The following is a 15,117-nucleotide window of genomic DNA, read 5'->3' on the forward strand; positions in this document are numbered from 1 at the left end:
TAATTTTATTGCTTTTTCTTTAGCCATGAAAACCTGATGAGCAGTATGACTTTTTTTACATGGTTGGAGGAAATTCTTCAAAACACTAGAGGAGGCTTGCTTGATGATGTTAGCAGCTAAATAAGTGATTAAACATGTATGAAGTGTTGAGCAAAGGAAATAAGATCCAGATGAATTGTTTTATATAGCAGCCCTCAATAAGAGTCCATTTCTCTTCTTATTGACTAGTGCTTCTGATGCCATATTTGGGAAAGAAGCCATAACCAATCTCACCTAAACTCCCACCTCTATATCTGGATCAAAGGAGTTATCCAAGTTAAAAGGCATCCTGTAACTGCAATCAACTCTTGAGAGTGTGATCTAACAAGAAGTAAGCACTTATGAAGACAACACTGCATTGCAGGCAGAACACTCTTCCTTATAACAACTGCCTAATTCATTTATTATGAACTTAGTGTGGCATTAGTGACCACAGCAACATCTGGAATGAAAAAAGTTGCAAGAGCAGCTGTGGCTAGAAAGACAGCCTGAGAATATTTTTGAATAGGAGGTTAAGAACCATCCAGCTGGGAGGCAGAAGTCAGTAATATAAAAGTAGAAAGGATAGGAGCATAGAGCTCCCTTTGCAATTTGTTATTGGATATGGCAAACATCCTAATTGTAATTCGTAATTATCATATTCGGAATGGGAGCTCTGTGTACCCAAGTGAAGTCAGGATAAAGTACTTTTGCTTTATAGGTTGACCTCTCCAGATTTAGAATCAGACTTTGAAGCCAGAAGGGTTGTAGGGTTCCAGTATATCAACACTTGGTCATCAGACTTTTAAAATGATGATGTGACATTAACATGGTGTGACCAGTCTGTGAGTTTCTTGTGGAGTGGCCATTGATGTCTGAATACTGTGTAACAAACTCTCTGAACACAGCCTGGCACAAAACATGCACTTAACAAATATGCCAGACCAGAATTTTTGTACCTGGCATTGAATATACTACTCTTTGTAAATAGAACAACAATTTTCTAAATTGTTGATCTGAACAAACCAATATGTCATCAGGGCTCCATTTTTTCCCCCTTTTTTGCACAAGCAAATACAAAAGGATCAGTACTTATATTTTAATTAAAGAAAAAATATAGAAGGAAAATTGATAAGTAATAAAGAAAAATAAAAAAACTGTTTATTTTTAAAAAGTTGTCTGTGTAGAAATATATGTATACAAAGTACAATACATTGTAAAGACTATTCTACTAAAGCCATATGTTAACAAGAGAAATCTGTGGGTATGTTTATTTGTCCCACAGAAGGAAAAAAAAAGTAAGTATATTTGGGTGTATTTTTAAGAATTGTCCACATGTTTTATATCAATATAGGCAACTACAAGTGGCCATCTATGTGAATTTCTTCATGAGATGAATGACTCATAGTCGACAAACAGCAATTGCTGGCTGCTCTTATCATTATTAGCAGAATGTAATATTGGTGATACAATTCCAAATAGGGGAAGATAATACCACTGTTTTTCCCTTTTTTCCTATGCTATTTTGAATGCAGACAGTACCACAGGGACACCAGCAATATCAACGACAACTGTGGAAATTCGCAAAAGCAGTGTTATGACAACTGAGATCACCTCCAAAGTGGAAAAAAGCCCCACGACAGCCACTGGCAATAGCTCATGTCCTTCCACGGAGACTGAGGAAGAAAAAGCAAAACGGCTTCTTTACTGTTCGTTATGCAAGGTTGCTGTCAACTCCGCCTCGCAGCTGGAAGCGCACAACAGTGGTGAGATGCAGTGATTTCTCTTTTGTCTCAACAGCTCTGCAATTATCTTCCTCTAAATGGATTAGATCTTTTGCAGCAGGGGACAAAGGGGTGGTGGAAAACTGGCAATTATTACATGGAATTCATTAACAATTAAAAAACATAAATGACATGCAAAGTGTCATTTACATGGGCTCAAGAGAGGACTTCCAGGGCTCCTGTGCCTCGATGTGTATGTGTTTTTGTCTATGGATGTGTGTCTGTGTATGTGTGTGTGCACGTGTGTTATTAGATATTAGGAGATAAAGTGAAATATAATTCTAAAGTATAAGCTTTGCATTTATTTGATTTTCACACTGCTATGAACTCCCATGCATTTGCTTCTAAATGAAGTTTAGAACTTCAAACTTCTAAAGTTTGGTCAATAACAGCAGCTCTTTCTGCCCTTAGGTCCCTTCCCCATGTTTTAATAAAATGGTCTTTTTGGACCAAAGGAAAAAAAAAAAGTTTGTCAATAATGCAGTTACAAAATTTGCTTCATAACTCCATGTGCTTTTAGCTAAAACCTCTCCATTTTGGTTTTTATGGCAAATGACTTTGAGCTAAATCTTTATCACACTGACAATTGAACTTAAGTGCTTATTATGGGCAACAACTGAGGTATGTTCTCTACAGGTAATATTTTATTTACTCTTTGTGACAACCTAAAGATACTATTCTTGTTATTTGAGGCTCAGACAAGGCATATGACCAACTAAGTGGCTGAGCCTCACTCAGCCACTAAGATTAGTCTAAGATTTAAACTTAGGTCTAACTTTTTTTTTTTTTAGGATTTTATTTATATATTCATGAAAGACACAGAGAGAAAGGCAGAGACATAGGCAGAGGGAGAAGCAGGCTCTGCAGGGAGCCTGATGTGGGACTCGATCTCCAGACCCAGGATCACACCCTGAGCCAAAGGCAGATGCTCAGCCACTGAGCCACCCAGGTGTCCGTAGGTCTCTCTAACTTAAACACTAAATTTGAACATAATCAAAACAGAAAATACTGATAAACCAGGATGAAATTCTTCCCTAATATATTTCAATTTCATCCATCTGCTCTCTATCTATAGGAAGGCATTATATAGATATTATATATCCATACCTATGCCTATCTATCTAGACAAGCATATACAAAGAGTCTGTATCTACATATCTATCAATAAAATCTAGATTATATTTGTATATCGATATAAAGATATATTGACATAGATAATTATACATAGCCTACTTGAGATGTTAGCCGGCCCTTTGGCCCTAGATTAGATTTTCTCTAAAAGGCTGGATTCATTGCCAGGACCCTGTCAGCAATCACAACAGAAACAGAATCATTTGTAAATCATACCCTGGGTTAATATCGCAGCTTTATGTTGGCTGTCATTGGCCAGTCACTATGCTGCACAGTCATGTTCAAATATCGACTTCGATTTTCTAAGGGAATAATTACAGATGGAAAGCAGTTCCTTCAGCACATATCCTCCCCCCTGCATGCAACATTAGTTGTCATCTGGGAGTTCATGAGTTCAGAGGCTGAGGAATACAGAAAAAGACCTGGCCCCAAGTCAGAATCTATACCATGCAGATGTGCCTCATGTTTTACTCATGTAAATACATTATTCAAGGATGCCAGATAATTGAGAGAGCAAAATCATCCTTGAAAGTCCATTTATTTCTCAAGAATTCTTGAGCATTCTGCATCATAACAGAGAAATACATTCATTTTGGTGGGGGATCAACTCTGACAAATAAACAAACCATACCCTTTGATGCTGGAGTTAATTTATCAAGGATGTGGATGTCCTTCCTGAATTCCTAACAGAAACATCTGATTAAGAAGCAAAGAATAATCAGTTATTTCATCATATCACATCAGGTCAACATTTTTCATATTCTAATTCTACAATCCTCATCTCTGCTTTGTGTGTTGGAAATGCCCACGAAGCTTTAAAAGACTATTTACCTGTGTCACTTTAATATATAGATGTTCATATAAATATATATATATATATATGTATATATATATTTCCTATATCCAAGGATTCTAATTTATTATATATTCAGGCCTCGAAGCTATAGTGTTTGGGAAAAGAAATGAAGCAAAACAATAGACCTCACAAGCATTGTGCAGGCAGCGCTGAGAACTGCTGTTATCTGGGAGTTATCTGGCTGTAAATGTGGTGTAACCTTACATGAATCACTTTATAGGAATGTCCCCTCCAAACCTTCAGCCTCATCAGAGGACTATATACCCCCTCAGCTTAGATTTCTTGATCCCTTCATTTCCCTTCTTAGATCAGAGATCATTTTCCATGGTCCAGTTATGGTGCTTGTTTTAGGCCTCACACTAGATATGTACCAGCCAGTTGAGCCAGAACTGGAAGTGACAAAGGAAGAAGAGAGGATGCATGAATAGATTATCTTTAACGCCCTTTGCACACCATTTCCAATCTCCAGATTCAGCTCTCTGATTTGTAACTGAAGTGGTGGTGGGAGGCTCGTTGTATCTGGGACATTCTCTAAATGTGGATGGTGAATGCAGTTCATTCCCATATTCAAACAACTGGTCCTTGTCCACTGGTTCCTTTATCTTTCCCTTAGGATCCCATATGGGGAAACCCAGGGAAGGGGAGGGTAAAGGAGAGAGGATCACCCTCTTGTCACAAAAAGAGTAGTCCTTGTAGAATTCATCGTAGGATCAGTGTGGTGTGTTTTAGTTTGGGTTCCATTAGAAGCAGACTCTGTACAAGGATTTAAGAGCAAATAATTTTTAGGGGAGGCCAAGGGCACAAGTTAGGAAGTGGGAAGAGGGAACAGGGAAGGGAAGCAGCCAGTGCAGTGAGCCATCATGAGGCAGTTACCAAGGTAGGCAGCTGGAGCTCACCAAACCAAACTGTGACACTACATGGTTTTACAGTTTTAAACATAGACACTTCCAGTGGTCACATAGAATAACAGAAATGAATTAACTCAAATTCTGCCCTTTAATCTTTACAATCACAGTGCTGTCATCTCATTGTTCACTTATGATCTACTGTTTGCATCAAAAATACGGACTTTCATGGGGGTTGAATGCACAAACTGCAGCCTTTGTGAGCTTGAATAATTCCAAACGGACTTGTTAAGGGAACGGGAGCATGTAGCTGAATTCCTGTGTGTCTGTGGCCCACTGTATAACACAGAGGTCTACAAATTAATTTCCATGGAGCATATGATGTTTAGTAGAGGATAAGTAAGACAATGGGCTAATTGAATATATTCTAAATCTCAACAGTAAAAACACTAATGGTTTAGAATATAGACAAATTGTTTTCTACGAAGCAGTCCGTTATCATGGACATCATCAAGACTTGCCAGTTCATGGAGCTGGTGGAAAGCAGACTGTCTTCTTGAGTCCATGTGATTATTTTCTAATTCTCTTTAATGTACCTCCGTATTACCTGCACCCACAGCAGACCACAATCACTGCCTTAGTGCTCCACTGCCTTCACACACACACCCCCACCCACCTCTCTAGTATCACTTTAAAAGAGTTCTCTGCTTTCTTTCAGAGCTAGGTATTAGGAAACCACTGTTAAGATTGGGCTATTTGTCAGGGAACCAGGTTTGAAGGCCAATTTGATCAGAAACAGATTTTGAGACTATTATAGCTTCCATCAACTACTGCCTCTTGTATGTTACAATAGAATGAGCTAGAAGTGATCAGACCATTTTTACCTCGGATCCACACATAACAATTCTGTGTGAACCTGGGCAAGTCAATTGTCCTCTTTGGACTTCTCACGCTGTCTCTTTCTCTCTCTCTCTAATGGAGATAAATGGCCATATGGCACTTTGTAAAGATGAATTACTATGGCATGATGCTTAGTATGATCACAGTTGCTGCTGGCATTATTTGGGGTTAAATTGTGTTATTTCATTTGTTTTCTCTTTCTATTTTTTCACTAAAGATGCAGTTAATAGATTTATATTCCATAACATTAGAATGCAGGATTTAAATATGGGCATTCCTGCTTTGCATTTATTTTTAGAATTTGAAAAGAGAAGGAATTCTCCTAAGCTTACTAGAATGATTCACAAAACAGTCTAAGAATGTTTTAAACAAATTATGAGGACACACTCTTTTCAAAATATCTGGAAATCCCCTTTTAGTCGTATGTTACAGACACAACACAAAAAAAAGTTTCATCTTTTTCTTCAAAGAAATCCCCCCCAAACATTCTACTAGGTAATGCTTTGCTTAGCTGATTTTGATGATTTTCTCTATATTATTAAAAAAAAACTTTGAAATGTTTTATAGTCAATGCTTATTACTAATTTGGGCAAATTTTTCTGGCAATAACTTGAAGTGGCAACATTTGATAATTTTCACTAAGCTCATTTGAGCTATCTCTAGACAGAATTTATTCTATTCTTCACTAAGTTTTAATATACAGAAAAGGCAGTTCTCAAAGGATAGACTTTACTAACTTTTAAAGTGCTTAGAGGTTTCTAAATTTTTGCTTAAACAAAACCAACACTGTTAAGAAGGAGAAGAGGATTGACTAAATTTTATTGAGCACATGGAAGTGCCAAAAGTAATCCTTAAAACAATAAATGCATTTAATGCAACACTTCAGTAGAGCAGGTAATTTCCTTTTTCACAGCTGAAAACACTGAGGCGCAAAGAAATGTAAACTACACAGCTCATGGAGGCAAACTTTGATTCACACCATTCCAGAGTCTGAGCTCACGGTGCTCTTCACAAATTTGTTCATTGCTTTTTATTAATATCTAATGCTTGAGCTGTATCTACACTGTGTCAGGCACTGAGAATACAGTATAAGCAAAACCCAGGAGTTGCCTTCAGGAAGCCCATGTCTAATCTGTGCTTCTCTGCTCAGGAAGAGAACTGGGTAAAGACTTGCTTAAGACATCTGTTTCACATTTCAAGTAAAACTGCATAGAAGTCAATCCCCTGGGGTCAGTGTTCATGGCCTTATTATTATTAAGGCCCAAAGATTATCTGCCACTCCTATTCAGCATCTTCTAGGATAATGGTAAGACTCCCAGTTACAAAAGGTATTAACCAGAGTGGATCAAGCGTCCCTACAGAAAGTCAGAGTAAGAGTCATTCTCCTACTGACTACTTCCTAGGCATTGATAAGCCAAACTGGCCCAGGAATGCTTTTCAGTTTGATTGAAGAATCTGCTTGGAAAAGAAATATTTTGATAAAATCACCTGTTTAGATAAAGAAGGTTGGATAACCATCCAGACACACACACACACACACACACACAGTGACACAAAGTGTGTGTGTGTGTGTATGTATATGTATGTATAAATGTATATATCTTACTCCCTAGAACATTGTCTTGCCTTACATTGACTTACACCACCTGCAGAGTACGAAGGATGTCTGTTTTACAAGGGGGATGGGCTTGCAAGCTGCGAGAGAAAAAAAACCTACTGCAGGGAGGTACCTCAGTACCCCACCAGCACCTCCGAGCAGTGCTATGGTTCCGTATTTCAAGTCCTCCAGTCTACTGACAAGATGTTGACCTTTTTCTCTTTCCTTAATATGTTGGGATATGAACATTTTCAGAGCTGTACATAAGAATATGACCTTCATATTCTTGGAGTAAGAGAATCTACATTGTAAGAATTTCCTTTTTTTTAACATTGGATTCAGTAAAGTTGCAATCATTCTGAAAGAGAGAACCGTGACTGTAAACCTGTTTTGTGTACTCATCACCTCTTATTTAAGGAGATGGTGATTGGCGCTGACCTAGTGCGCCCCTCAACCTGTTTTCCTCATTAATAGTCAATAGTCTTAGGAGGCCAGTCCAGGAATCTGAAGTTGAGAACCTTATTTTTAATGCTTCCAGAACTGATAACAATTTAATAAAGTCAATTAGGAAAGGGAAACCACTAAAAAAGGATTTAAACAACTAGAATGGCAAAAAGGGCATAAATGGTAACAAGAGAAAATTTCATAGCAAAACCATGTAGCTAAGTGAGAAAAATAAAGAATAGTTATCAACACCAACAAAAAGAAAGTTGTGAGCCATTTTTTGAGAGGAAACCCCCATTCATGAACTCTAATAATTAGAAAAAAATTAAAAAATAGAAAACAATGTTAATAGCTTAAGTTACACTGGTTATGTGTAAGAATAGTCAGAAGATGTTATTGGTTTATTCAAAAAGAAGCTTTTATTTATAGTGTATTTGCTTAACCTTTCACCCCTCATCTTTTTGGTCATTTGTTTTTACATTTGAAAGGACATAACCAATCAGTGTGGGCTTTACTACCCTAATAGGGCTTTTTTTTTTTTTTTTTTTTTTTTTCCAGTAAGATCTTTATACTCTTGCTCTTCCTTTTGGGACCTAAAACACATAGCCAGGAAAGCTTGTTTGTATTCTATTTAGAAAGTGAGTATTTAATTAGTGCCACTTCTATAAACACACCATGTTTAAACTGAAGACATTTGTTACACATCACCTCCAACTATACCTTTAGCAACTAAATCACTCTTCCTCATCTTCTATCATTTCTGTCTTATTAGCATCAAGAGGAAATAAAACTAAGTCACACCCATTTAATTTCACCTTAGGACTCTGGGGTGTAGGTGCTATATTAATGGTGTCGGTTTGTTATACGGGACGTTGTAAAAACATGAGTAGTGTAATGGAAGGTGGTCAGAGCACATTGTCTTCTGAGTGAAGCATATTTCAGTAATAATCCCCGGAAGAAATGCTCTACAACTAGACATCACATTTTATTAATTGTACCATTTCCTAAAGGCATAAACCAGCTAATATTTTTTTTCTTTCTTTTTTTCTAAATATTCCTGGCAGGTACTAAGCACAAAACCATGCTAGAAGCCCGGAATGGAAGCGGGACCATCAAAGCCTTTCCTAGGGCAGGTGTGAAAGGCAAAGGACCAGTTAATAAGGGAAACACAGGTCTGCAAAACAAAACGTTTCACTGTGAAATCTGTGATGTGCACGTCAACTCGGAAACACAGCTTAAACAGGTAGACAGCACATATTCTAGAAATAAAAACAACAGATAGGGGACATCCTTATGAGCACATATGTGTCCTTTCTTTGTTCCCTTTCTTTCCTGTTTTCCTCTCCCATCCATCCATCTATCCACCCATCCACCCATCCATCTATCCACTTACCTTCTCTCCACTGCCCTTATTTATGCATATTTTAGTTTCCAAGGAAATACTAAAATGTAAGATTTTCTAAGTCCTTTCAAAAAATGCCTAAAGTGAATTTGTACTATTCTTATATCTGAAGAGTGGGAGGAAAAGGGGTATTAGATCTTTTCTCTACCAGATCTCCCACTCAAAAGTGTTGATTTTTGTTAAAGGTCAAATTGCAATGTTCCATTTTTACTTATTTAGACTATTTACACATTACAACTAATTTTATACTGTTCTATTCTTTTATTTTATGTACTTTATTACATGGTGTTGTACTGTATTTCTAAATCCTGCAGCCACCTGCTAAAGGGATGACTAATCCTGTTGCATTCACTTTTACTGTGAATAGCCTTCCAAAGAGATCAGTTATATGTTGCCAATTGAAGGCCCAGCCCTCATATTGTGTTGTATTTTATGTGCATATGTGCAATATTGTACTCATTTTATGCACCTTAGTTATTTATCTTTAGACTTTAAGGGGTTGACATTTGGCTGTACAAATGTGAGGATAAATATTAGTATGGAAATATATTCATACCTGCCTGGGCATCTTTGTTTATTTGCACATGAAATTCCTTTAGACATTCTTTTCCTTTGTACACTTTTAAAAAGGAGATCTGTGCAGCGATAAAGAGAAAGGCTCAGAAAAAGAAGAGCCTTCTATTTGTTAAAAATATACTAAAATGGGTAGCATAAAAATATATATCCTCAAGCCATCAGAATCCAAGGACAAAAGTGCATGCTCTTTTGTTTTTATCTTTCTGCAACTTGTATGAAATAATTAATATTCTTCCTCAGGTTAAAACAGTATTTACGAGGGAGGGTTTGGGGATGATTTTTTTTAAAAGATGTCATTTTTAATTGCTTTTAATAGCACATTAGCAGTAGAAGGCACAAAGACAGAGCTGCTGGGAAGCCCCCGAAACCTAAATACAGTCCTTACAACAAACTACAGAAGGCAGCACATCCACTGGGGGTGAGTGTCATCGTTGATTCCCAAACCATAATGATCTTGAATGTCCCACAGTCCACTGACCTTTTATTTTTTTTATTTTTTTGTCAATTACTAAATGAAATCAATGGAAAGTACCTAAGTCATGACAAACAATTGATCGGAAAGTCCAACCCCTACTCCACCAATAGAATTTTAGTTTCATGAGTTTTTTGGGTGGTTTACCACTTTTAGCCACAGTCCAATACCTTTATCCTTTGGAGTTGGCCTCTGGTTAATGACAGAGCATGGTGAAGAGAGGAAAGCCAAACTCTTGAGTCAGGTAAGTAGTCATGAAATCTGGTCTTGATGTTAGTGGATAATTTTAGGAAAGGTCAGTGAAAAATAAGCTCTCACATGTCCTTTTTAATATCTTCAAGGGACCAAGCATTGGTTTTGTTGATACCCCCAACAGTTTTGGGTTTTGAATAGCACACCCTCAAAGGCATGGCTTATTTTATTTAATTATTCAGCCAAGAATCATGTCGAAGGCCTGGTGAAATTCTTCCTGGGAGATGCGTTCTTCCCATTACCCCAAATATACCTTTTAGATTAGTGAACATATTAGTACTAATGTCCTGACCTGGATTTTTTTTTTTTTTAGGAATTTAGCAGAAACCTGTGAAACCTCCTGATAATCTCAAACTAATATTTATGATCCTGTGGTGTTTTTTATTGTTTGTTTATTTGTTTCCTGATTGTATTGACCATCACTTTCATCAGGGAGACCCAGGGCTCAATGAAAAGTTAAGAACAACTGATCTACAGTATATGCTGAGTTGTGCATTTTGAATTCTGTTTTCTTCAAAATAGATCTTATTAATAATTGGTGCTATTGTGTGCTGCTGGCACATGAAAATATAGTTAAAGGAAAACTGCAATCATCTATTATGAGACTTCAGTAGGAGTTGACCCAATTAATTTAGTAGCATCACCCATTTTTATGCAAATGAAGTCACTCTACTCTTGAACAGAAGCAATTTTAGCTGCATTGAAAGACTGTGAATTCTGCACAGAGCTGATGTTTCAGCACCACTAGTCATAACTTTGAGTGCTATTTCTGACCAGCATAGATGCAGCTTTCAACAATCAAGTGAATGGTTCTTAAATAAACAGGGAAGTCAAATTGTGTTAGTTTTACCATCCAAATCCTCCTCAGGTCTCACTATGTTACTGTTTCCATAAATGGGAACATTCTTTCTGTGAGACCAGCCATCTTACTAATGCTACTAGCCAAGGAATGAACTGGTTTGAGTTGAGAGAATGTTGTTACCATTTGCATAAAGAGGAAGTAGACCATGTCAGATTTGGGGAGAGATAAGTTTCTTCCCTGAAGTGGAATTTGTTATTTTTATTTCTCTTCATCAATACCTTACACCTTGCTGTGCTCCCCAGTTTACACACTTGGATAGTCTAATAGTAGCTGACAGCATTAATAAATCTCTCTTTTAAAGTATCTATTCCATGACAGCTAACATGTGTGTGTAGAGTAAAAATTCCATACTTTTTTTTTTTTTTCTCAACATGAATACTTTCCTCAGGAGGTATATTTATGAAGAAAAATAAAATAAGGTTGCCGAGTACTTTTCTAGAGGACTTTTCAATATCCTAGGTTGGTCGTCTTCAAGGGATGTTCTAGCTCTTCCAAAGGAAAGTTGTTCTACACTTTCCATTATTCTTACTGACCCTTCACAAATGTGATTTTATCTTTGTGGTTGTTTCCTGCTGCATTTTGAAAGCTGCCCATCATTTTGGAATCTAAGTGTGATGCCCAAACTCCTGTCCTACTGCTCTTTTCTTTTTTCTCTCCCTTGCAGGTAAAATTAGTATTTTCAAAAGAACCTTCAAAGCCATTGGCTCCGCGAATTCTACCAAATCCACTGGCAGCTGCAGCCGCCGCTGCTGCAGTGGCCGTGAACTCCCCCTTCAGTCTCCGAACTGCTCCAGCGGCCACACTGTTCCAAACCTCCGCGCTCCCTCCAGCACTCCTGAGGCCAGCTCCTGGACCTATCCGGACCGCCCACACTCCTGTGCTGTTTGCTCCTTACTGAATTCCAAATGGGAGTACTTGTACTGCAATAATTTTTCAAAAAACAAAAAACAAAAAACAAAACAAAAGAGAACTATGCAGTGTTTATTTATAGTTTAAAGTCTATCTGAAGAGCCAGGACTTTTGATAGTGAATTGAAAAGATTATTTAAAAAAAAAAAAATGGAGGGAGGTTTTGGGGGTGGGAAGGGAGGGGTGGTATTTTCTCCAAATTAAAGCATTCCTCTTGAACATTGATTGTTTTAGAAGTGATCTCCAGCATTGACTTGTAGTGGTATCTAGAACTTCTGAAGCCTTTGTGACTGTGCTTTTGGGCACCTATTTCCCTCTGCATTGTCTTTCCTGCTTTATGAAACAACTATACATTGTAAGGGCATTAACTGGTTCCAATGTATATATATAAGAATTTACTCTGTAGATTAAGATAATATGAAAAAAAAAAAGAAAAACAAAAAACAAAACAAAAATGAAAAAACAAAAACAAAAAAACAAAAGCAACACTGTGAATAGTAGTACCCGTGCTGGTCCTCTTGCTATGACAGCAATCACTGGGTATTTATCCCAACAAAAGTAGATACAGTAGATGTCTTGTAAAACAATAGTGCTGTGTCTCAATCTATGCCACTAGGTTTTAAAGAATTGCAAAAGGTAGAATGAACAACTATTTCATGCCAGTAAGCAGTCAAAGAATACGCAAACACCGGAGGGTTTAGTGGAGGTCTTTCTGGTCCACGTTCTTCCCCTCCTATACAGTATATGACTTTAAGTTGAGGACAAGAGAGCAGGGCTGAGCATAGAGGTAGGGGAAGATATCATTAAAGGTAATTTCCTACAAAGTACTGTTTCCCCACCCTGAAGCAGTATTTCTGGAAAAAGGGAAGTCTTTGTAATGAAACTATATCTGAAAATAAGTAAACCCATGCATCATGGGTGTTCAGAAAGAAATTAGTACAATTGTTCTATTTCATGGATGAGGAATGATCATAACCTAATATGAGAATGCAAAGTAAAGTTTTTCATGTTAGTACATATCCAAGAAATAAAAACAGAGAATATTGCATCTCTGCAATATCCCTTTTATATCATACCAGTAAGATTGTCTCTTAGGCAAAGGTTTCTGCTTTGAACATGATGATAGATGTTAGCTATTGTTGTGGGCTTTTTCTTGTGTTTTAGATCTCCTACTGACATGATATAAACAATTAATATATATATTTAAATGTTAGTAAAACAAGAAAAAATGAATCCGAGGTGATTGCAGACCAAGGATATAGTGTTGAAAAAAATTCTGGTAAGATGCACTTGACCATCATTTCTCTAGTGGAGTTATGAAATACTGGCAGCCTTTGATAGTCACCATAAGGCTGAAAGGAGTTGATGTTTTACCTTTAAAACAAGATTTATCAGGGGTATATATAAATACATGTATATTGTATATATGTTAGAAAGATTAAGAGAATAACTTATAAAAAGAAAATCTATATAAAATAATTATATAATCATCCCATGTTACATGTTATCATTAAGTTGGTAACAAATGGCATAAAAAATAGCTGTGCCTTTAATTTGTGATAAAGGCTACTTGCTTTTTCCCATAGAAAGCTATCCTATACCTGTCACTATGATGGGATTCAATGCAGCCAATCTGTTGCATTAATAAGAACAAGGACACTCAAACTTAGAACAATGATAAAACATGTACAAATCAACCCTACATGATTTAAGTTTAGAGAAAAACAAATATTTTTGAAAAGGTTTTGTAAAGATTATTTAAATCTATAGGGAAGGGCTTGGTATGGCCTTCCTGAAACTGCTCTTATCTAAATTGTAGTAACCTTTGAGAGGTATAAAGATTCAAGATGAAACCATTTGAGAGATAGGTATTTAGCATTTGTCATTTTATATTTAAGAAACACCCATAGCGTGCTTGGTGCTCAACATTGAACATGGTCTTTGGAGTTCATCTCCACCATCTAGCTATAGACATTTGTCATATAAACATATCTGTAAAGCAATTGGCTTTATATATCTTTTGTTAAACAACAAATTAAGGAGGAAGAAATGAACGAATGAAAAAACAAATCATGGAAAAGGGAAGAGGGTAGGCAGATAGAAAAAAAACGTATTTCATTAGTCTTTGGAAAAAAGAATTTTAAACCATACATCTCTGGTTAAACATGTTGGTTAGTATTAAAATTTGTTTTTTGAGAGTATCTGGTGATTTTACACTTACCAATACCTCTACTCTCTGGTCTTAGTAAGTGTTTCCTTTTTTCACACACAGACTGTGCTGGTTTAACCAGATGGAAAGATGCTCATGAGTGTGTTGTTTGGGGCTCTGTCTGTATCCTGTGTGACCAGCTTCTAACGGATTTGAACTTTAGTTGCTTTTTTCTGCTTTGTCAATATGTTGATCTTTCACTATAAATTAACCTGAATCCTTATCCAACAACCTTTACACCTGATAAAACCTCTTTCTGTTGGAGAACTTAATGTTAATTGATGCAATCTCACTACTATGTGCTTTGCTGTTCTTCCCCATTTTCACCAAAGTGAATTAGCCAGTCCACTAGAAGTCAGGGCCTGTGGGATGCAAAGAGTCCTGGATCACAAGGTGTTACTAACTTTAATGATTTGCTGGGAACAAACAAATCAGCCATATTTTCTCCATCAGCCATATGAGAAAACTCAGAAATACCTAAATCCCTTCTGCCTCACTTCGCTATGGAACCATTTTTGTTTAAATGGTCTCTTAAATTGGAGTTGTAATCATCAGTTGTCTTTTACTCACTACCTAATAAAGGATGAAGCCTAACTCTAGAACTTACAGTGGGTTTTCTGTGAATTGCTTCCCTTCACTCCACATATTTATCAACACCAGATCAACATCTATTACAGTTTAGACTGCTATAAAACTATATCCTTTCCCTTAGGAAACTTTTTTCATGAATAAAGATCAATAATTCAGATTGGTCACCATTGGTGCTCTGAAAATCCCCAAGGGTGGTCTGACTTTATGGTTATGTATCCCTTCCCATGCATCACACCCATGGCAAGGAAGTCATAGAGAAAGCATCTCTGA

At 36.8% G+C, this 15,117-nt stretch overlaps 1 protein-coding gene across 4 annotated transcripts in view; it reads left to right on the top strand.

Annotated features, from left to right (window-relative positions):
• ZNF385D (zinc finger protein 385D) overlaps positions 1-14,862 on the top strand; it is an 891,925-nt gene extending 877,063 nt beyond the window's left edge. For all 4 annotated transcript variants that reach the window (XM_025448806.3, XM_025448807.3, XM_025448809.3 and 1 more), the window contains 4 exons: positions 1,554-1,784; positions 8,640-8,818; positions 9,870-9,971; positions 11,804-14,862. In XM_025448806.3, coding sequence (XP_025304591.1) covers positions 1,554-1,784; positions 8,640-8,818; positions 9,870-9,971; positions 11,804-12,037 — 746 coding nt within the window. In that variant the 3' untranslated portion in view covers positions 12,038-14,862. The remainder of the gene's footprint in view (positions 1-1,553; positions 1,785-8,639; positions 8,819-9,869; positions 9,972-11,803) is intronic.
• The last annotated feature ends 255 nt before the right edge of the window (positions 14,863-15,117 follow it).

Source organism: Canis lupus, chromosome 23 (assembly GCF_003254725.2).
Source record: "Canis lupus dingo isolate Sandy chromosome 23, ASM325472v2, whole genome shotgun sequence".
NCBI classification, from domain to species: Eukaryota; Metazoa; Chordata; class Mammalia; order Carnivora; family Canidae; genus Canis; species Canis lupus.